Source organism: Anser brachyrhynchus, assembly GCF_964034855.1.
Source record: "Anser brachyrhynchus genome assembly, chromosome: 3".
In the NCBI taxonomy this organism is placed as follows: Eukaryota; Metazoa; Chordata; class Aves; order Anseriformes; family Anatidae; genus Anser; species Anser brachyrhynchus.
The window spans coordinates 88,557,204-88,577,469 of record NC_137696.1 but is presented as its reverse complement, the minus strand read 5'-3'; the positions used below and the strand labels follow the sequence as shown (position 1 = coordinate 88,577,469).

The following is a 20,266-nucleotide window of genomic DNA, read 5'->3' as shown; positions in this document are numbered from 1 at the left end:
TGTAAAATGCAACAGGATGTTTTATTAAAACGTTCCTCCGTAGTCCACTGCCCGACTCCTATTGCATAAAAAGCATTGCCATAAAAGGCTACTTTTACTTGATATCCAATGCTTCAATTTATATGTGCCTAACAGAATATTCATAAAACACCAATCATCACAAAGCACCATTTAAGAAAAAAAAAATCTTATTAATATCTCTGAACAATAACATCTTCAGAGTTTAAAATTTCACTTTAAAAAACTAAATGCCTGTCACAGTTTAAGTACCCCAAGTCTTGCAGTTTAATAAAAACAATTTTTGCAAATTATGGAACTGTTAGACAACAGGATGTACTGCAATTTCTTTATGTTGGCTCAGTGACATAGAACAAAAGTGTCTTACATTTTTAATAAATGCCCTATAAATAACAACTTCCTTACACTAGTCACTACCAAAGTACTAGTGCCATTGTCCCCAAAGGTCTGTCTGCAAGTACTGACAGGTGCTCGACGCAAGCTCTGTTGTCACTTGCTGCTTCTTTTATGACTAACAGCATCGTCTACTCTGCAAACAGAGTGCTTCAGTGATGCTCGTACTCCTTAGAGCATTGTAACTAAAGAAACTGAAACTCCCAGATGTTGCTCTCAAGTTCTGGAAACTTTCTATGTCCAGCCATCTTGTCAACTGCAGACAGTAAAGTTGCAGCAGCTGGGAGATGAAATACTGACACAAAAATGCTCGTGTTTTTCCAACAGGTCAACAGCCTCAACAGTGAAACTTAGATTTTTCTTGTTTGTTTGCTAAAAGAAAAAAAAAATATATATCAAATTTTTGGACTGGTAATGGATTTTCAGTACCAGTAAGTGGTACCAATTTCTTCCTAACCCCTACAAAAGAGCCTCTCAGCCTTTCAGTTACAGAGACAGTAACAAAAAAAAAAAAAAAGTTGTTTAATCTCAATTTAAATCAAAGCAAAGTCATTTTTAAGACTTAGGACCACTATGTCACATAATCAGCTTACCATCTCCTATAGAGGAGAAGGAATTTAAGAAAGTAGATAAGCAAATACAGGATTGGATCCAGAACACTTTCATGAACAGCTGCCCTAATTATTTCGTGAAATAAGTCTTTTTTTTCAAGAAAATAAGACTACTCCAAATTATAATATCTTAATATATTTGATCTTTTAATAAAAAATTTAAAATGTTTTTTCAAAACATTTCACATGGTTTAATGTGAAATATTACTATTCTGTGTTACTCTACAGATTTCCTAATTAAGATGACATAGCCTTTCCAGTCTTCTTTCTCAGTTGTAAATGAATATTATGTAGAACAGAAAACAACCTAGAAGTCTAGAAGCAGGTAACAGCTTTTTTCTAACTTTGTTTTGCTTGAAGTATCATCAAAAAAATGCAAATAAATGAAAGCTCTGGGTGTAAGAACTTCCATAGCATGTCCCATGGGAACTGCACAGCCAACACGCAAAACTCACGAGCTACACCAATATGACAGGCGATACTTAAAGGAAATTAAATTGACAGTAGGGGAAGTACACTGAAGCTGGTGGAAGTCGAGTGGAAGGATCACAACAAGCTCTTGCCATCCATAATTCTTCTCTTCTGCCTTTGTTGTCTATGTATGTATAAACAAGTAGTTTGGAGTAAGTATTATCATGCAGAAGAATTATTAAAAGGCCAATTCTGTATGAAGTAATTCTCTTTCCTTCTGTGTAATGACAGAAGCCTAGAAAATCCACGTCACTGGCAGTTTCTGAAGTTCACTGCATAGATCAAAAGATTTCTTCAGTATAATCCACATACTAAACCTGCATCATCCAATTGTATCCACGATCTTTCAACTTTGTGTTTTTATCTCAGACACGCATACAATCCTCCCCAAATAAAAGTAGTTTCACAAACTGCAAGCAAGAGTTACTTAAAAGGAAAAAATGTCCTGCTCCCTTTCTTCCCTGAAACATTTGCTTAAACAACAGCAAGTCTTCCTTCAACTAATAAGAAACTTTCCAACCCCAAAGCCCCCGCTACTGCCTCCTGCTTAGTGCTCTCAACAAAAAAAACATCACCTACACAGCCAGGCATTTCAAACAATGGAGCACATCAGTTTCTCATCTTTCTAACATTAAAAAGCTGCTTACTTCTTATGAAAAAAACAATACCAAAGGGAAGAACAGAGTGGAAGATGTATGAATATAAAGTAACAGCATAAATAATGTCATTATTTGGGTCTGTATCTAGCTAGCAAAACATAAAATAAAACATTTGTAATGACTAGGTTGACAGTATATATGTGTAAAGTGTTTAAGCTTGCTTAAAAACAGTTTTAGTTTGAAACGATAAAATAAGTTTAAGATATGAGCTGTTAAAAGTTGCTTTCTCTGAAACATGCCAAATGCCACTTAGAAAAAAAAAAAAACCACAACAAAATAGCTGTATTGAATTATTTTAACTCAACTGTTCTCAATGTGGACAATAACCGACGAGCAAGAAGAACATGTAAATGAAGAATAAAATATGAGAAGTGGTCATATACAGGCTTTTGTCAGATGCGCAAAATAAATTAAAAAAATAAATCTCTTATCCTCCCCAGAGCAACTGCCTTCATAACAATAGAAGAAGCATTTTTGACAGAAAAACAAATCCTACTTTTCTATTTTTACTTAGATTAATAACTCCAGCGAATTCAAAAAAGTCAATTACATCATGAAATTAAAGGCCAAAATTTACCTTTAAGATCTTTGTGAATCTTAATATTCGGATGGCATATTGGTTCTCTATTCTCTCAATTTTGTATTGCCCAATTAAGTAACATCTACATTGTGTTTGTAAAAGCAGCCGCATGATGGTCAAGGCAGAAGTAGGGACTTGGAAAAGCTGAAATCTCCATGGAAAAGAAGCCTCCTATTACTACAGTTCTCCACTACACAGTAAGAAGTGAAAGTTTAGGTGCTAGCTTCCATAAAACTTCTCACAAGTAATTACATTGTACAAAATCCACAGTTTAACCATTCGTTGCTTACAACAAAGACCCCAAGAAAAATATCTGCAATCGCTAGCTACACTTACATACTGTCGTAGCATCCAGTAAAGGCCTTACATGTGTGGTATTTGTATCTTAGGCTTACCACAGTGTGTCTGATATACCAGAAAGCAAACTCTGCAATTGCAAAGCTCTATCCAATGAAAAATACACCAAGTTACAACATTTTGACCATGTCTGATAATTGCTAGCTAAAGTCATAATCCACTGATGTGCGTGATTTTGCTTATACGCAGAAACATCAAGAACCATGAGCAATTAAAAGATTCAAATTAAAATTTTCCAGTCACTACAACATATTTAATTTTGTTACAATTAAAACAAGAGTGTTTAAATAAAATTCAGTGAAATTAGGTATTACACAGAAAAATAAGGACATTCTTAAAATGCACCTTGCAGCTACATATAGATTTTGATCTGATTATCTCTACTCAGTTAAATATCAATTTGAAGTATAGAATAACACACGCACACACACAATTATATCGAAACAAAAGCAAGAACCAACAGCTCTTTCTAAATGTATAATCTAGCAGTGACAAAATGCTCATATTTAATCTCAAAACTCCTCTCTTGATTTCAGTACAGCAGAGTAGTATGAATTCAGTTTAGCAATGGAGTTATGACGTTGCAAGGACCCACTCATAAGACAGCTACATGAATCATGACAGAAGCACAGCTGCATCTTCTATTTCATACTCAATTTTTCTTCTGTGTTTTAATGGAGAAAATGGATGTGACCTTGCTCTGAGACATACCTCTTTCAGAAACTCTTCAAACTGCTCATCTAGTTCTTCTTTTGAAAATCGATGAGCCATCATCTGCAACTGGATGTTACCTTCTAAACAATAAAAATAAAGTTAATTAAAAGCACTCTAAAATTAGAGGTAACCTAGAGATTTGCTGCTTTCACAGGGCTGTAAGCAAAAAAAATCTCCAGAGAGATGTCAAATTTCTCCCCTCCCAACCCAAATCTACATTATTAACTGAATGAGAGAGTCAGTGCAAACATATTTGCATTACTCAGACTCCATATAATAAAAATACTAATTTCCAGAACATCAGCTTCAGCATTTACATTGTGATGGATAAAGAAATTGCAAGTCTCTTCACCACCTTTACGTTTTTCTTCAAAAGACATCTCTCTTAGCTACCTACAATTAAGAATTCTGTCTACGATAACTGAAGAATCCACAGCATTAATACTTCCCATCCCTTTTAAGGGCTTTTAATTCCTTTCTGTGTTTCTTCTCTAAAGATGGAGACATCTGGCATTGTAAGTTTTTCTTCACAGTCTTTGCTGCGTTCACGGCTCGGTAAATAACAAATACATAAAAACCTTCAAGATTAGAGGATGACATTCAGTTTGATCTGCCCCAAAACACAAAACCAAAAGCACTTGCCCTCCTCCCATTCCCCAAAGTCTTTGTTGATTTCTCAGGTATAAAATATGCCCCACACTCAAAATGCTACAAAGCTTTTGCATATCACAATGCTCAACACATATGGCTACCTTCAAAACCGCATACACATTGCAGTATTAAACTACTTTAGCATCCTCCAGGCTGAGAAGCACTACATAAACATAAAAGGGCTCAACACTCACAGAAATGCTTTTACCATTAAATAAAACTTCTCCCAAATGGAGCCCTCTCAGTACACAGGACTGTTACCTACCTAGTAAATGGGTTTTGACAGGTGAGTGGTGACAACTGCTTCCTGCTTTCACTCCTTATTCATCCGCAGACCACCCGACACTTCGGCTTTGGCGGTTAAAAAATAAAATAATAAAAATGAAATAAAGTAAAATAAAATAAAATAAACACAAAACAGTTATAGCAGGCTGCCCAGACTTTGAATTAAATCAGATATCCTTATGTAAGCACTTGGACAATATCTCTGAAAAGATGGTAAGAAGATTAAGAATGTAACCTCTCACAACACACATAATCCATTATCCTTTTATATTTTTACATCAAAGGGCACTGCAAACACTGGATGCTGTTAACAGTTTACTGTTAAACTGTTAATGCCAAGTACTTAAACGAATGGAGAATGATTAATTTGTTTTGCTGGAGAAGCAAATCGATTCTTCCCGTATGTTTGTACTTCTGTCTCCCTTAAAGCTGCGGCTCTGAACGCTAACAACGTACAAGTTTATTTTTCAAAAGGACAAGGCAGGCGATTTCCACAACGGAATACACGCGCCCGCAACCCTTCGCGAATATACTTTACCGTCATACCTTTAAAACTGGAGGCGGGCAAAGGACTTTGAGACAAAATCCGGGGCAGCCCCTGGCTGGGGTACGCGCTGGGACGCGGAGCAGGGCACCAGGGCGTGGGGAAGGCTCGGGAGGGCGGCGGGGGCCGAGGCCTAGGCCTAGGCCGCCCGCGCTTGGCCGCGGTTGCCTTGGCAACCGTGCCGGCCACCGTACCGGCCCGCCGGGCGCGAGGGCGGGGAGAGGAGGGGAGGCGGCACCCGGCCGCCATTACGGGCGTGGCGAGGGTCACGTGGCGCGCGGCGGGGCGGGGCGGGGAGGAGGAGGAGGAGGAGGGAGGGGAGGAAGGCGCGGCTGGCGGCGGCGGCAGCGCTGACCGCTTCCACCATGAGGGGTCACGGCAGGATAGCGCAGGAGCTGCCCGCGCACCTGCGCCAGTCCCGGCGGCCTGCTGTCCCTTCTGTGCCTTCTTTGTTTCCCCTTTTTTACTCCGCACAAATTAAAGCGGAATTCGTTTTTCCCGTGTGGCAGCTATGGCGGGTCCTTGGCGAGGAGCAGCTTCGTGCCTGCTCGCAGAAGGGCTCGGGGCAAATGTTGCCACCGGCAAGCAGAAGCTGTGCCCCCAGCCCGGTGGTGTCTGGAGGATGCCCTTGGAGGCACCCTTTAATGCATCCTGTAATCCTTACAGTGCCCTCTTTGGGGTCAGGACTAGCACTCGGTGGTCCTCCTAGATCCTTTTAAACTCTGCATATTCACTGATTCCCTGAAATTTCAGAAGGGTGCACCCCTTCAGCCTCACCAAAGCAAGACAAAATGAGTTAAAAGTACATCGCTTTCCCTAACGCAAAGGTCAAACCCAAAGCATCCCTCCTCGTTCTTACCCAAAAATCCCCTCCTGAAGTTTTTCTCGTGTTTCTGCTTTAGATGTTGGCTGCTGCGCTTCTAATGCGTTTTAGCGCGTCTCTGGAAATGTTTGAAATATGCAGAGGAATTAATGACCCCTGTTCCCCTGACCACTGTCTCTCAAATAACCACAGAACAATTGCAGTCTGTGCCTGCATGTGCTCTCCAGCCAGGGTCTGTCAGTTTTGTTTGTTGTGAGAGTCACGTTGCTTCAGGAATTTTTACGCCAGCATTTAGTAAATGGCAAAATAAAGCAAGCTCACTTAAGAATACAAATGAACGTTGTTCACACACACACACACACACACACACTCACATTTGGATCCTCTGCTGAGCAGACTTAGAATGAAAACATTTTGAAAGGAAGTTTTCTTCAGCCAGCATTGGGTACTCATCGCAAGTGAGAAACTAGTTAAAATTCTATTACTGTCTCTCATTTCCTGTTAGTTTGAGAGATAAAGACTGTGCTTCCAATATGGCCTTTATATGTCCCAGATTGTTTTATCCAAGTATAAATTATAGTTTATATTCAAAGAAGCAAAGAAATATGGGCTGTGCGTTTTCCATTGAAGTCAGTAGAAATTACTCTGCTGAAGGTGCTGCAGCACTTCTTTCAATCAGGCCTTTTGTCTGCAGATGGAGTATTGTATTTCCATTTGCAAAGTATGGGTCATTTGTTTTGTCTTTGTGTGCAACTTCTGCTGCTGTCTATGGGAAATGTGGGAGCTGATCAAGGACAGGATGCCCATATAAACTAATACACTGGAACGATTTGTTAGGCATGACAGCCTAATGCTGGTGAAAACATCAGTTTCCAGCATTTGCTCTTTTCTCTCATATGTCATGAAGAGGCATGGAGTGAGGCATGAGCACTTAAAGAGAAATATGGAAATTAATTAAGATATGTCAGTCTGATGCTGCGCGCCTTGATCCTGTTCACATTTAAGCCAGTGCAAATTTTGCTATTAACTTCAAAGTGATAGCCGCGACATCATTCATCGATCATGAGAGTTACTTCATATATAATCAAATAATCACATCAAGGGCTCAGTCGTCCTGCAAGCTGCTTAAAAACTGTTGCACATTGAAGCCTTTCTGTTTGCAGAAGTATGTTCAAAGAGGCTTGTACAAAGTATAGAAAAATGTGCAGAGGGATCAATGCTGTTGGAAACCTCAGTGCCCATATGGGGGGGAAAAAAAAACCAAACCACTCTTGATGACTGTTGTGGAGAGGAGGCATTGCCTAGTGTTGAAATGTCATCCAGTGCATTCAAGTGACATGCACAATAGCCACTTAAAAGATTTTCATTTCCTTCTGATGCCATCCAGTTGGAGCAGTTTTCTGTAGAGCTCTTAACAGTGAAGCTTAAAAAACTGAGAGCAGGAATAGCCATGAATTTCAGCCAGGAACTTGGCCATTAGCATGGTGATGCTAATAAAGCTGAAGTGTGGTCACAAATTCTGAAATAGATCCTGCTGGATAGAGCCCCAAATTACAAGGTAAAATTCTGGCTCTACTGACATTGGTGGGAGACCTTTGTTGACTTGTGTGGAATCAGATTTTGCCACTGTAGTCACTGGTTTCTCTTTTAAATGCGGCATGTGTACACTTAGACATTTTTACGTCAGATTGCTAAAATAGAAGGCTTTGCATATTAGTATAATGATTTCAAATTATTAATGGTAAAATTAAAAGGGATAAAATATCCATACTTTTGTTTTTGCATGTCTTATTTCAGATTCATAGCGTCCATAAATGTCGATGAGGAAAAAGACATCAAATAAAAAGGAAACAAAACGTCTGCCACATCCACTTTGGCTGAGGCATTGCATTAGATAGTATTTCAGTACTGAACTTGCAAATATGTGAAATATGAGATTATGATAATAAATATTTAGCCATATTCTTGGTTATGTTTTTTTAAAGGTTAACAGTTTCATACTGAATGAAAAGCAAACAAACAGTGGTGAATTAAGAAGTTTCTTTAAACTGCATTCTCTGTTCATGCCCACTGTGATAATACTTCCTTACACGACTATGCAATAAAAATCCTTTCCACTATATGCATCAGATAAAAAAAGAGCCGTCCTTAAAAGTAAGAGTTTCATAGAAAACAGAATTATGTTCTTCTACGTTTTTATGCTCTCCTATGTGGAACTGTATTTTTTTGTGAGGAATAAAAAATGTTAAATTAGGATTAGTTAGAAAATAGTTCATCTAACTATAATTTCAGGTTAAAAGATATTTTTAATGCTTTCACTTTTGTGTCACTGCAGATCGGCCATTGCTCCATTGCTGATTAACCATAGCCCTCAAATCCCCAGGGCCAGATTTACGGTGGACTGTGTTACAGTAGCTAGCCTGAACTCAGCTTAGCATCTCATCCCCCAGGTCTTTTCCGTCATGCAGTTTCTCCACAAGCTGAGAAATAAACTGTGTATTGTTTTAAATTGCTCCAGCAGCTTAAACTGTTCACTAACCTTATTTCTGCTTTGTACGTGCATCCCTCAAACTGAGCTGCAAGTTGGAAGCTAGGCTGTCACGTTGCTGGTCATTTCAAGGTTTCTGTAAGTTTGCAGACATGGTCTACAGCACTGTTTCTCAGATTTTTTGAAAATGAATCCTCCTTTTGCCTCATTTATGTAAATGTCAAATTGCCTTAATGCTGCACCCTGTGCTGCCAACGTCTCAGTTCCTCTGCAACAGGGGGAGCACAACGTTCCTGTAATAACTAGCTGCAGGAGTAAACCTTTCTCCATCATGGAGAAAACTGTGCTACTGCCAGCAAATAGAAGCAGTTAAAAGTGCCTTCAAGAGTATGAATGTTTGCATTCAGTAATTGCAGCTGCTTCTCACTCTCTTAACTTAGAAGTTAAGCATCTAACACTGCTTTTTCTAACATCTCCCTATCCTCTCTAAACTTTTTGGGAAATGTTGCTACACTACGTAATCCAGCCCAAGGAGCAAGATCCCTTCTATTAAGAGCTTTCACTTTTGACAGATCCTAGGAACATTACTGTGTAAAGACAGATACAAGCATGGTAGATTTGACCAACCCTAATGCATTTGAACAAGCTTAACAATTCCATCCTATGCCTTTTGCACGTCCTTCTTTGCCAGTGAGAGTCCTCAGTGCTTGGCCCATCTAAGACTTACTTTCCACAGGGATGGGGAAACAAAACTTTCACCCCAAAGTTGTTTGAACTGCAAACCCTCATCTGCCTTGAATATTCTGCTTTGTATACAGAAAGCTGTAATAAATTTTTCTTTTTGCATGAAGACACACCACATATCTTTGGTTCAGAAAAAAATTAAGATAAATATTTTTACAAAAAATTCTTAGTGGCTTAGCAAAGATTAAGCTCCAAAAACTCAGCAAGGAAAAATTAAGTGTGCTCATTTATTAAAATTATTCAGACCTGTAGAATCTCTTGTTAATCCTGCCAACATATCTTCTTCACACTGGCAAGAATATTAGCTTTGCATTTCAGGTTTTCACTTGGTTATTTTTAGTTCTTCTGAAGCCTGGGAAATAAGAAATATAACAGCTTTGAACAGTCTGAAAGAGCCAACTCTAGCAGGGCCTCTGAATCTGATTAGATAAAACAACAAAGAGGTTCTGTTAGGGCAGAGGCAGGAAGAACTAAGGTGGGTGGCAATATCTGTCATAACTCAGGGGAAATGTAGCCTCAAAGCACTCAAAAGTGGGTGAAAAAATAACATAAGCAATAGACAACTTTCCCACATCTTAGGTCACTCTCCAAATGCAGTTTGAAAAGTTTTGTCTGAGCTCAACTTTTTTTTTTCTTTTTTTTTTTGTATTTTTAAAGTATAATAAACAGCACATGCATATGTGTTTATCTTAAAGAGCTTATTTAGGGGAACATCATTTCTCTGCAAATAAGTGTCCAAAAAGTCTCAGCATGGCAAGTGCAAGTACATTTGTCAGTACAGAAATAGGACGAAATCTTAAGTGAAAGGTTTGCAATTTAATTTTCCTTTGAAAGTAAGGCAGCCTTACGACTACTGGAGTAGATTTCTCACCAACATACGGCTAGCAATAACATTATATTTTATCCTCCTGGCCGAAAAATGATCAAACAGTCATGTTGAGTGTCACTGGGAGGTCTTCAGGTTTTTGGGGGTTGATTTAGAAATGATCTGTTATTAGAGTGGTGGGAACCTGGAACACCCACCTGGCCAAGGAACTTATTTTTCCTGCTTTCAATGCAGGATGGTTATTTCAGGCCAGAGTCTGCTGAAATGAACAGGCAGAAAGAAAGCTTTGTGCATCTTCTCAGGAAGATCACTCAAAGCGTTTTTGAAATCCTTTTGCAACCATGACATTAAGATTTGTCTCTATTAGAGGCCGGGACTGTTTCCTACTTGAAACCAGCAGCTACGTGTGCCAGCACCAGCAATGCCTGTACCGGGGCACATGGTATTTTGTGAATGCTCGCTCCTGCCTGTCCTTTAGCTTCCTGAAACGTCTCCCATAACTGCGGGTCTGTCTTTCCCAAACAGACGTGGAGCATAGTGGCAGGTGCATATATGCACAACAATTAATGCTCATCTGATGCTGATGGTTCTGCCCTGACAAATCTGCTCTGATGGCATGGCAGCCGGTCCATGCCTGGCTACAAAAAAGCAGGCACCATGGTTGCATTGCCCGTGGGATCAGTTTTGTTCTTTCTACTATTCCCGTAATACTGCAAAGGAAACGTCTCATTTTAAGGGCTGAATTTTGCTGTAATCAGAGCTCGGGATACGTAGTGCCTTTCACACCACTGGGCTGAGGATTTCAGCACGCTTGCGTGGCTTTTGTACTGTAAGCACTGCAGCCTGATGAATTTACCATTGAATCTAGTGGGTCTACGGGACTTTGGTTTCTGGCAAAAGGCTTGCTGTAATTATGCTACTGAGGGAATAACTTCATTAAGCAGTGAGTTACTGGACAAGATTCTCTTCTGTCTTGGAAGGTCATGACTTTGTTATTGGATCACTTGCTTTGCTGTATACTAGCCTACATTTTCAGAAAGAAAATTTGGAATGTACGTTAATTTATTTGCCAGAAGTTTGTTTTAACTTTTTAACCAATAATGCATTCCACAGTTTTCCTGACTTTGTGTCTGTTATAAACAGTATTCCTGTAGACCAAAGAGATTTTTAGTGGTGTTTCTGTGGTATTTTCAGCAGGCTAGAAGTGGTTATAGTGTACTTTTGGAGAGGAGAGATGGAGTGTAAAATTTATTCCAATTATCTTCTTTCTCAAGCTTTTTTCTCATTACAATTTCATCCTAAATTAATCTGCTGCACCTTTTTGTTTTCCTTTAGGCTGTGCTCTGCGGCTCAATCTTCCATTCCTGCGCAGGGAATTTGGTATCGGGTCTTATAGGCTAAAGGGACAAGGTTAGACCCTTGCAAAGAATCGTTACCAGTAAAAAGTTCTGCTCCAGCACCTGGTCCATGGGCAGACAAAGTGAATGTGTAGGGAGCTCTTTGCCCCTGATGAATGGGAAAAGCCAATGAGCGTTTCCAGAACCCTTTTTCCTTTGGCCACAGAAGGAGTAACACCTCCTTCCCCCCCTGAAATTAGGTTCACATGGCAAAAACCCTGCAACATGTTAACCAGCATCTACAGGGAGGAAAAGGGCGCCTGCTACAAGTCTGTTCTCTGTGCAGAGCGAGCGTGCGTGTCAGTTTAATGGAACTGCCTCGCTAGTCATCCCCTCTTGCATGAAGCCATCGACCCCACGCTGGCCCCACGCTGTTTGTAGTGAAGCACAGATGCGAAGGATGGAGGAGTCGAGGAGACCTGTGATCGTCTCCACTGCTGTTGCATCCCCAGCACTGCTTGGGGTTGTTTTGTTTGGAGGTAGACACCTCGCCTACAGCAAACATAGAGCCCGCTGTTCCTGTCGTCCTGTGCTGGAAGGGCTCTACAGAGGGATCTGGCATTCCACCATCCAAGAAACCTCTCTGGAGTCAGCATTTGCCCTCCTTTTCAGTTTATTTTTTTCTATACTTGGAAATAAAATAATCTAAACTGATGTTCCGTGTATGTTTTCTGTGTACAGAAAACAGAAGCCAGACAAATAGTTTCTACTGAAAGGAAAGCCTCGGTACCCTGAAACTCTTAAATGCAGTCAGGCAGATTTTTTATTGTATTTTATTTTATTTTTTGTAAAGAGGGCATTAGGTAGGGATATGACCTGTCATTACTTAGAGATTTTCAGCAGCTGTACATCTGACGTCTGTCTGCCACCCACCTCGTACCAAAAATGCCACCAAGAGATCAGCTTGTCTATCTACTAAAATAGGCCTTAAAGCTTAGCCTCAAAGGCCCATGACACCTGCCTTCCCATGTCTTCTCTTCCTCTCCATATCTATCCCACTAATCACCTATTAGCTCCTAAGGTACCAGAAATAAACACTAGCAGCCCCAAGGTTCAGACAGTGTATACTAAGACCTGTGAAAACTGCCTTTTCCAAGCATTTGTCTTGAAAGTAATACCTAGCTTAAGGATTTAAAACCTAGTGAAGTTTTTTGTTGTTTCAGGCTTTTGGGAAGTGGTCATTTTCTTAATGTGATAAGAAACTGAAATGTTTTCAAAGTAAAGAAATTTAGATGTGTGGCCTGCATGGATTAGTAAGACTGGAAGCTGCTGTTATGTGAATCCCTTAATTACGACAAACCCTCTCTGTTCAGCGGCTATGTTTACTTAATAGCATATTAAGCTACAATTTTTACATGTATAATAAAAGTATTTAGGTGTCACTGCTTTCTTGCAGTGTAATAATATTTGATTTGATTTAATTTAAGTTTAGATAAGCTTGGGCTTTTTGTTCATTTCCTCCATGCCGAGAGATGGAATAGCCCGGTGCTAAAGCCTTTTAAGATTCAACAATACTGTTTAAGCTTGGCATCTGCAACTAATAATAAAGACTATGCAACTTTGAATGAAAATATGTCTAATTATCATGGCAACGGGAAGATGGTTGACTCATCTTCAGCAGTTTGGATTACATGTGTGGGATTGTGTTTTGGATGGAGCACTCCAGAATAGCAACACTCCATCAAAAACACAGTCATGCACCTGTATTCCAAATGGCTGAATAAGGCAAAACACATGTCATAGGAACACTGTGAATCAAATTAAAAAAAAAAAAAAAAAAAAAAAAAAAAGGAAAGGAAAGAAAAGAAAAGAAAAGAAAGCTGGAAGAGAAATAAAGACAAGTACCATAACATTGGTGTGTGTGAAGACTTGTTTCTCTAAAGCTCCCTGAGTGATTTATTTGTCGCTAAACCTCTGTTCGCAAGCCATGTTTGATTTTGCTTGATGCTGATATAGACACTGCAACCGGATCTTATGGAAAGGGCTGCCAGCAACTGTTTGATCCTGATAAATTACAATAACAGGCACAATTTACAATGAGAAGCTATTGCTGCTCCTGGCCCTAATGTGTGATGAGGTTTAAAACATCGTGGGCCAAAATTCTCCTTACCTTGTGGCCCCTTTGGACCACTTACAGAGGATTGTACGAGAGCCACTGAGCAGAAGAAAATCACATTCACAGCAAGAGTCAGCCCCAATTTTATGTCAAAGGTGAGCATGTGTGTTTATGTGTATCTGCGTGTGCCTGGAGTGAAAGAGATGTTGTGGGGAAAAGAGGTACAAGAAGAGTGCATAATTCACATGTTTGGAAACTTGTGTGTTAAATGAGCAGTCCATTCCCCTGGTTTCTTCTGCATGTGCACACACACACACTAACATTTATGCCTGCAACGCATATGTGTTGTGAATATTGAAGTATTCTCTTTGGAAAGTTAATTGATGACTGGCTGCTTATTTGATCTTTGCAGTGTCGAGTTCAAAATGTAATAAGCTATAAAAAACATCCAGTGGTTGAACATGGAAAGAGGTGCAAATTCAGGAGGGGATGTGAAGTGATATGAACTAGACCCCACTGTGTATTTTCTTTGCAGTAGCATTCCAAGACACCTGCTGCTGATTTCAGCAATGTATACAAACCACAGTCCACACCCAGAAGAGTAAAGCCAGATTTCTTAAGATATTTCATTGCCTGGAAGCTTTTGATAATCCCCTCAGATGCTTCTTTGCCTTTTCAGGGGACTTTGAGTCTAATTAGATTAACATACACATTCTTACTGATGTGCTAAGAGTTAGCTCTCCTGGAGGTCAATTGTTAATAATCTGAAAAAGAGAGAGATTAAAGAATTAAGTGGAATGAAAGTGATGTTGCAGGGAAAGGAGGTACAAGAAAAGGTATAAGCCACACATTTAGAAACTTGTGTGCTCTCCGAAGAGCTCATATTGCTGGTTCCTCCTGTAGTGAAGTGTACAAAGACAGAAGTGACAATTTCATACTTTTGTTGGTGAAATTCCAAGAACTGTACCATGAGCAACTTTCTGAGAGAAGCTTCAGAAAGTCTCTGGAAGCAGTGGAAATGCAGTGGCTCTGACAAATTGTTTACTAGATTTCTGAAAGACACTAATGCACACTCTCCTAACTCCAGCCTTCAGGAAGTGTTAAATGAACCAAGTCTGCATAGTAGTTCTTGCCTGACCTCATCTTCTGTTGGTTGTCTCATCCAGCTGCTGTCAGGCTCACAGAGGATGTGCCCAGAGAGGATCAGAAGATTACATCTATTCACAACATCATTCTCCCTCACCCCAATGGGTATATGCACTTGCACATAAACAGCAGAAGCTGTCCCCAGTTCTCCTATATGAGACCATCCACAGACCCAGCTTGTCCATGCACTGAGCCTCCTGTAGCCTTTAACAAATAAACTGTGCCATTCCTTTGCTTCTGCCCCTTCGTTTCCAATTTGAACATATTTATGTGTTCCATTAATCATTCCTCTTCTCCTGTGAAGAAATACACGCACCTACCACACCATCTCCCTGCCTGTATTCCTCCAGCTTTTGTATAGCTGGAGAATCTCCCATGTTATCTGGTGGAGAGAGGCAGGCAGAGCTGCTGGTGTATTTGAAAAGTGAGTGTATGAGCATGACTGTACATCCAAGCAGTCACATTAACTCGTGTACAGGTGCACCCCTGTCTGGAGGAGTAACTCTTTCCTGAGAGCCGTCTTTACTGGCTCATGGAAAGAAGACCTGGAGAGGCGAGCTCTGAGTTGTAGCTCTGTAGCATGGAGCACAGTTTGCGTGGAAAGCCTTAGAGGACTGGGAATGAACTATAGGTCTTGGGGAGGGTGGGTTTGAGGACAAAAGAGGTTTACGTTTCTGTAATTCTAAATATCAGCCAAAATTATACGCCAGTATCTGCCTTCTCTGTGTGAAGGGGCAGACTACTTGAGAAACAGAAGCAAAGAATCATGGTTTAAGAGGTGCCCACTTTTATTAACTGTTCTGTAGGAAACCTGGGTGCCAAAAATTAGGTTGGATGATTACAGGCCAGTTGCCAAGGTCATATGCCTACCAAGGGGGCATATGCTAGAACCTGGAATTGGACATGTCAAATGGAACATAGGAGAAACCAAAAAAAGTTGAAGTCAAAGCACTCTGAAAGAGGTATCAGCTTGAAATTATATTAATGTATGTAAAAAGTGGTCAGAATACTCAAAATTAGGTCACTCAATCAGAAATGCCTTAAATGGGTCTAGTTTTTCAGAGCATGGCCACTCAAATTGTCAGAAATTAACAGACTTTAAGATTTTTTTCATCTTGTAACTGTAGAAGTGAAGCATTTCTACCAGCCTCTTCTGCAAATGTGTTCCAGAGGTTTTTCCACCACACTTACACCAGGGAAGCGCTGAAGTTTCGTGCTAGCGTGTAACTCAACAGCCGGGGAAAGCGCTCCTCTTCCTCCTCACAGAACTGAGTGGGAGCTCCTCGCGTCCTGTCGTGGAGGAACAAGCGTCACCATCACCTTCCTGCGCTGCTCTGGAGTGGGAGTGGTGTACCCACGGGTCTGTGGGTTCCCAGAGCACGCAGGGTGAGGAACAACACGTTGTGTTGTCTCATCCCCCATCAATCAGAAGTATTGTGGCACTGGGACTGGGAACTGGTTTGACTATGACCTGCCTTCTAGGAAAGCAGCCACAAAGACATTGCTTCCCCTAGTAACTGGTTCCCATTAGTAATAATGATTAATCCTTTTGTTAAAAGCCCATCTAATTCATTACTTAAATGTGTTTGGCTTGAGCCTCCAACTTGTTAGACCATCCCCTGCTAGATTAAAGAGTCCCAGAGTGCGCTCCACTTTGTCTCTGTGGAAGCACTAACAGGCTGAAGCCAAACCACTTCTTAATTTTCTTTTTGACCAGTTGTGACTCGAAGTGAGTTAGGCTTGCTTCATAAAACTATGAGAAGCTACTTGTTTCTGTTCAGCATTTTAAAATAGCGCCTAGGATAATTTAACAGCAGGATGTGCGAGTGGCTGGGCTTTGCAGTCCCACCTGTTTGTTCTGACTCCCACCAGCAAGCACAAAAGATGAGAAAGTGAACGACCAGGCACAGTATAGCTGGCCACGTGTGGCTCCCCCATATGCCAGCTTTGCCTCAGCTGGGCTGGCATTGCTGTGTCGGCTGTTGGAAGCTGTAGAAGAGAGATTTTCACGTGTCCCTGCTGCCTGCTCTGTCCCATAGGCAGCGGCCTACCTCAGGCGGTTCAGGTTTCCTAGCGAGCCATGTTTACTGAGTTGTCAGAGATAAGCCTGGCCCTGCGGGCAAATGTTAGCAGGAGGAACAGAAATGCCATCAGTGAGCACATATGGCACTGTTTGTACTCTTAAGTTTGGAAGAACTAAACAAGTTAACAAATACAGATGTTTAAAATCAGTAAGAGTGTTTAATGAAAACAAACAAAATACTGTAGTCTATAAAGCAAAACCTGTTTTTCTTTTGCTCCTTTTGACCAGCTGGGATTAGTGTTTTTCTGAGCCTATGCTCTCCTTTGACATATGGGACGTTTTTGAGGGACATTAGTCTGAGCAGATGCTGGGTGGCGCTTGGGTGGATGCCTCTGATTTCTAGTTAGTTAATAAATCAGCTTTTACAACCATGTGTATCCTATGATTTAACACATGCGTAACAATAATACTGGATTAGGAAGAACAAACTGTTTCACTGCAAAGGATATTTTATTTCTTAGTAATATTGCATACAATATGAGCTTTTCTGTAAAATAAACAAAGGATTCATGCTATTTTTTCATTTAGCCGGTGCCCTTCATCCCCGTGGGTCAAATTGTGCTCGGAATTGCATTAGTACAAATGCAGAGTACCTCCGCTGAGTTCAGTAAAACTCTTTCCATTCACTTCAAAGGGCACTGCTTCAAACCTTATGGAGGCTGCTTGCTTTAGGCATCGGCGGCCACTTCCTGCCTAGTAAACTGCCTAAGCGACGTTCCCTCAATTAAAAAGATTCGCGTAATGCTTTACCTAATCAGAAGGTTAAATGCAGTGTTGTGTCAGTTTCTTACAAAAATCTTCTTTTTTTTTCCTTTTTTTTTTTTTTTTTTCTGTGTGTCCTGCTCTGTTGTTGTAGCGAGTAAAACTTGCTTTTTAATCTTCAGGCTCCTGCTCCAGATATGTGTAAAGCTACCAGAATACATGACATCACCCCTGGCTACAGCCTTTGAGGGCAAAATAGTGTTTAAAAATATGAAATTCTGGTAGCGATATCACACCCAAAGTCGAAGTTTAAAACAAACCTGACAATAAAACCAACTGCCAGGAAATGGACTATTTTTTAAATTAGACGTCTATCATGTCAGCTTTGGGTTAATCTCTGGAGCCAGCTCAAGGATGGATGAGGTAATATTTGCACATGTTATGGATAAGATAGAATGAAAATGGATTTTTTTTTCCTTTTGGCTAATGTGCTACAAAGATTATGAGCCTGGTGGTTGGAATCAGTACGAGCTGCGATTGAGGGGTTATGTGTGAAGCAGCAGATTAGAATGGTTTTAATATGTTTCATGATGGCCTCTGAAAGTCTGAGGCTATGTACAGAGTGTTGTGAATAGGGCATTTGCAGGAGCCAGGAAGATAAGTGATAAGTGGAGAGTTGACATAATTCTGGAAAAAGCTCTCAGAGCCAACACATTTAGTGGATAAGTTTAAGGACTTGGTCTCGTTGCTTTAGTTATGAGTGTCGGAGACTGAGGCTTCAACAGGGAGCCAGAACTTGGTGACAGAGCCAGCTAAAAGATGGCTGTATGTAAGTTATAATGCATGAAAGAAAATGAAACATTGAATCGTAACCTGTTATAACGGCAGCCACTTTTGCTAAAACAGAAACTATCTGAGAATTTGTTTTTGTCTGTGTTAATAGTATTTAAAACACACGTGAATTACAGCTGGATAAGGGATTCCAGTAATTCCTATTTTGTATGCTTTTTGTGAAAGCTTTTCTTAGCCTTTGTCCACACAGTTCTATAAAGCATGCTCCTGGCAAAGGCCAGCATTTGATCAGCGTTTTCACCAAACTGCTTGTGAAAGGCTTGACACGTGCAGAAACTCTAAGAGGCATAGCTTAGAAAGTGTGGGTCTCAGGTGGCTTTAATCTATCCCATTCCTTCTTTTTTTGGTGGTCTCCGTGGTCTTCTGCATAATCTTGGCAGCCATGGAGACACAGTTAAGTTACAGCAACCCTTTCCAAGAGCCTGCCCAGCGTCCGTGCTGCAGTCTTGTTCACAGTGCTCCCCACAGACACCCCGCCACTGCTCGGAGTTCGTGAGGGGCCGCTTGGAGTATGGCCCCCAGGCTGTGTGAGGAAACGGTCTCCACTGGGTGCACCTAAAGATTTTGGAGTTGCTTGGTGTTTCTCTGGCTCCTCCTGCTCGAGGTCTGAGCAGGAGTGGGAAGGCCAGTTGTTTCTCATACATTTCTGCATTTTACCTTCTATGGCCTTGAATGTTATCGAACAACTATGAACAACCTTGATCTGCTTCCCCACACCACCAGAACCATTTTGCACCTCCTAGAAGTGCACAGGAGCAGTGGCAGATGAGGACTACAGCGTAAGACTGCACACCCTCAAAGCAACTAAGTGAGTTTTATTGCACCTTTTGTGTCCATTTCCCTCATGTCCTCCACTGGAAGAAAACTGAAGGACATAACAGGAGGCACGAAGAAAAAGCACACATTCCCTCAGGAACACGAGTGCCAGGGAAGCGGGTGAGAAGTGCATTGCTCTCTGAATCGAAGAAGCAAAGGTCTGTCCCACAGCCATCTCCATTTCTCTTGAGAGAGATGCAGACAAGAGGGAGATTTAAGCCTGAAGTATCAGGTTTGTGAGTGCAAGAGCTGGACTTTCTCCCAGATGTTTTACACTCTTCTGGAAACTCCATAGTCAGGGAAGCTGCAGTCTTTATATGCAAATGGCTGTTGCAAATACAAATACAGTATTTATATGGGTAAAGCTGTTTGCTCGTCTATGAAAGACATCCCTGATGCAACATACTGCTTAGAACAAGGCACAACAATGCAAACGTTCACTTTCTTGTACAACCTACCCTACTACTTTTGTTTTAAACTGTCAACTGTGAAGAAATTAGCAGAGTTTGCTTTAGAGTTATGCTTGTAAGATTATCATCATTGTCACAAGAGATTGCCAAAAATCTCCAGTCAGAGAAAATCAGGAGTTAGACTGGACAACAGCATGACTGAAGCCCACATATTAGTGTTGAGAATATGAATGCTAAGAATGACGTCTGCTCTCCAGCTGAGCCAAGGGTTTAAGGCAAGGACATTGTGCTGCCTAAAAATGCCAGAGGATGCTCAGGTGAGAACCAGAAAGGGGTGAAAGAACTTACTGCCAGCCTTGGCTGCCAATGTGACCCAACCAAATTGCTCAGGTTTCCCTGGAGAAAATCACATTAAAATTTCTTACAGGACCACACAGAATAGGACACAACACAGACCATTTCCTCAGCCAGCTGCCACTCCGCAAATGGGTAGAGAAGTAAAATCATAAATAAAAAGAGCCAGTGGCTGTGAAGTTGTTATATTTTTCAATAGAATGTAAAATGAGTACACAATATTCACTACTTTCAAAAGAGAGTCATTGGATAAAATGTGGGACTGGGGAGGAATGGAACTTAAAAG

The 20,266-nt window shown here is 40.8% G+C and overlaps 1 protein-coding gene across 4 annotated transcripts in view; it reads right to left on the bottom strand.

Annotated features, from left to right (window-relative positions):
• The window catches only part of CEP162 (centrosomal protein 162), a 41,540-nt gene extending 35,992 nt beyond the window's left edge, over nt 1–5,548 (bottom strand). For 2 of the 4 annotated variants that reach the window (XM_080588137.1, XM_080588135.1), the window contains exons 1-3: nt 5,286–5,546; nt 4,720–4,805; nt 3,801–3,883 (exon numbers count right to left, since the gene is read on the bottom strand). In XM_080588137.1, coding sequence (XP_080444263.1) covers nt 3,801–3,863 — 63 coding nt within the window. In that variant the 5' untranslated portion in view covers nt 3,864–3,883; nt 4,720–4,805; nt 5,286–5,546. Of the gene's footprint in view, nt 1–3,800; nt 3,898–4,719; nt 4,806–5,285 lie in introns of those variants that run through there. The other 2 variants (XM_080588136.1, XM_080588140.1) reach the window with 2 other exon arrangements.
• Between the last annotated feature and the right edge of the window lie 14,718 nt (nt 5,549–20,266).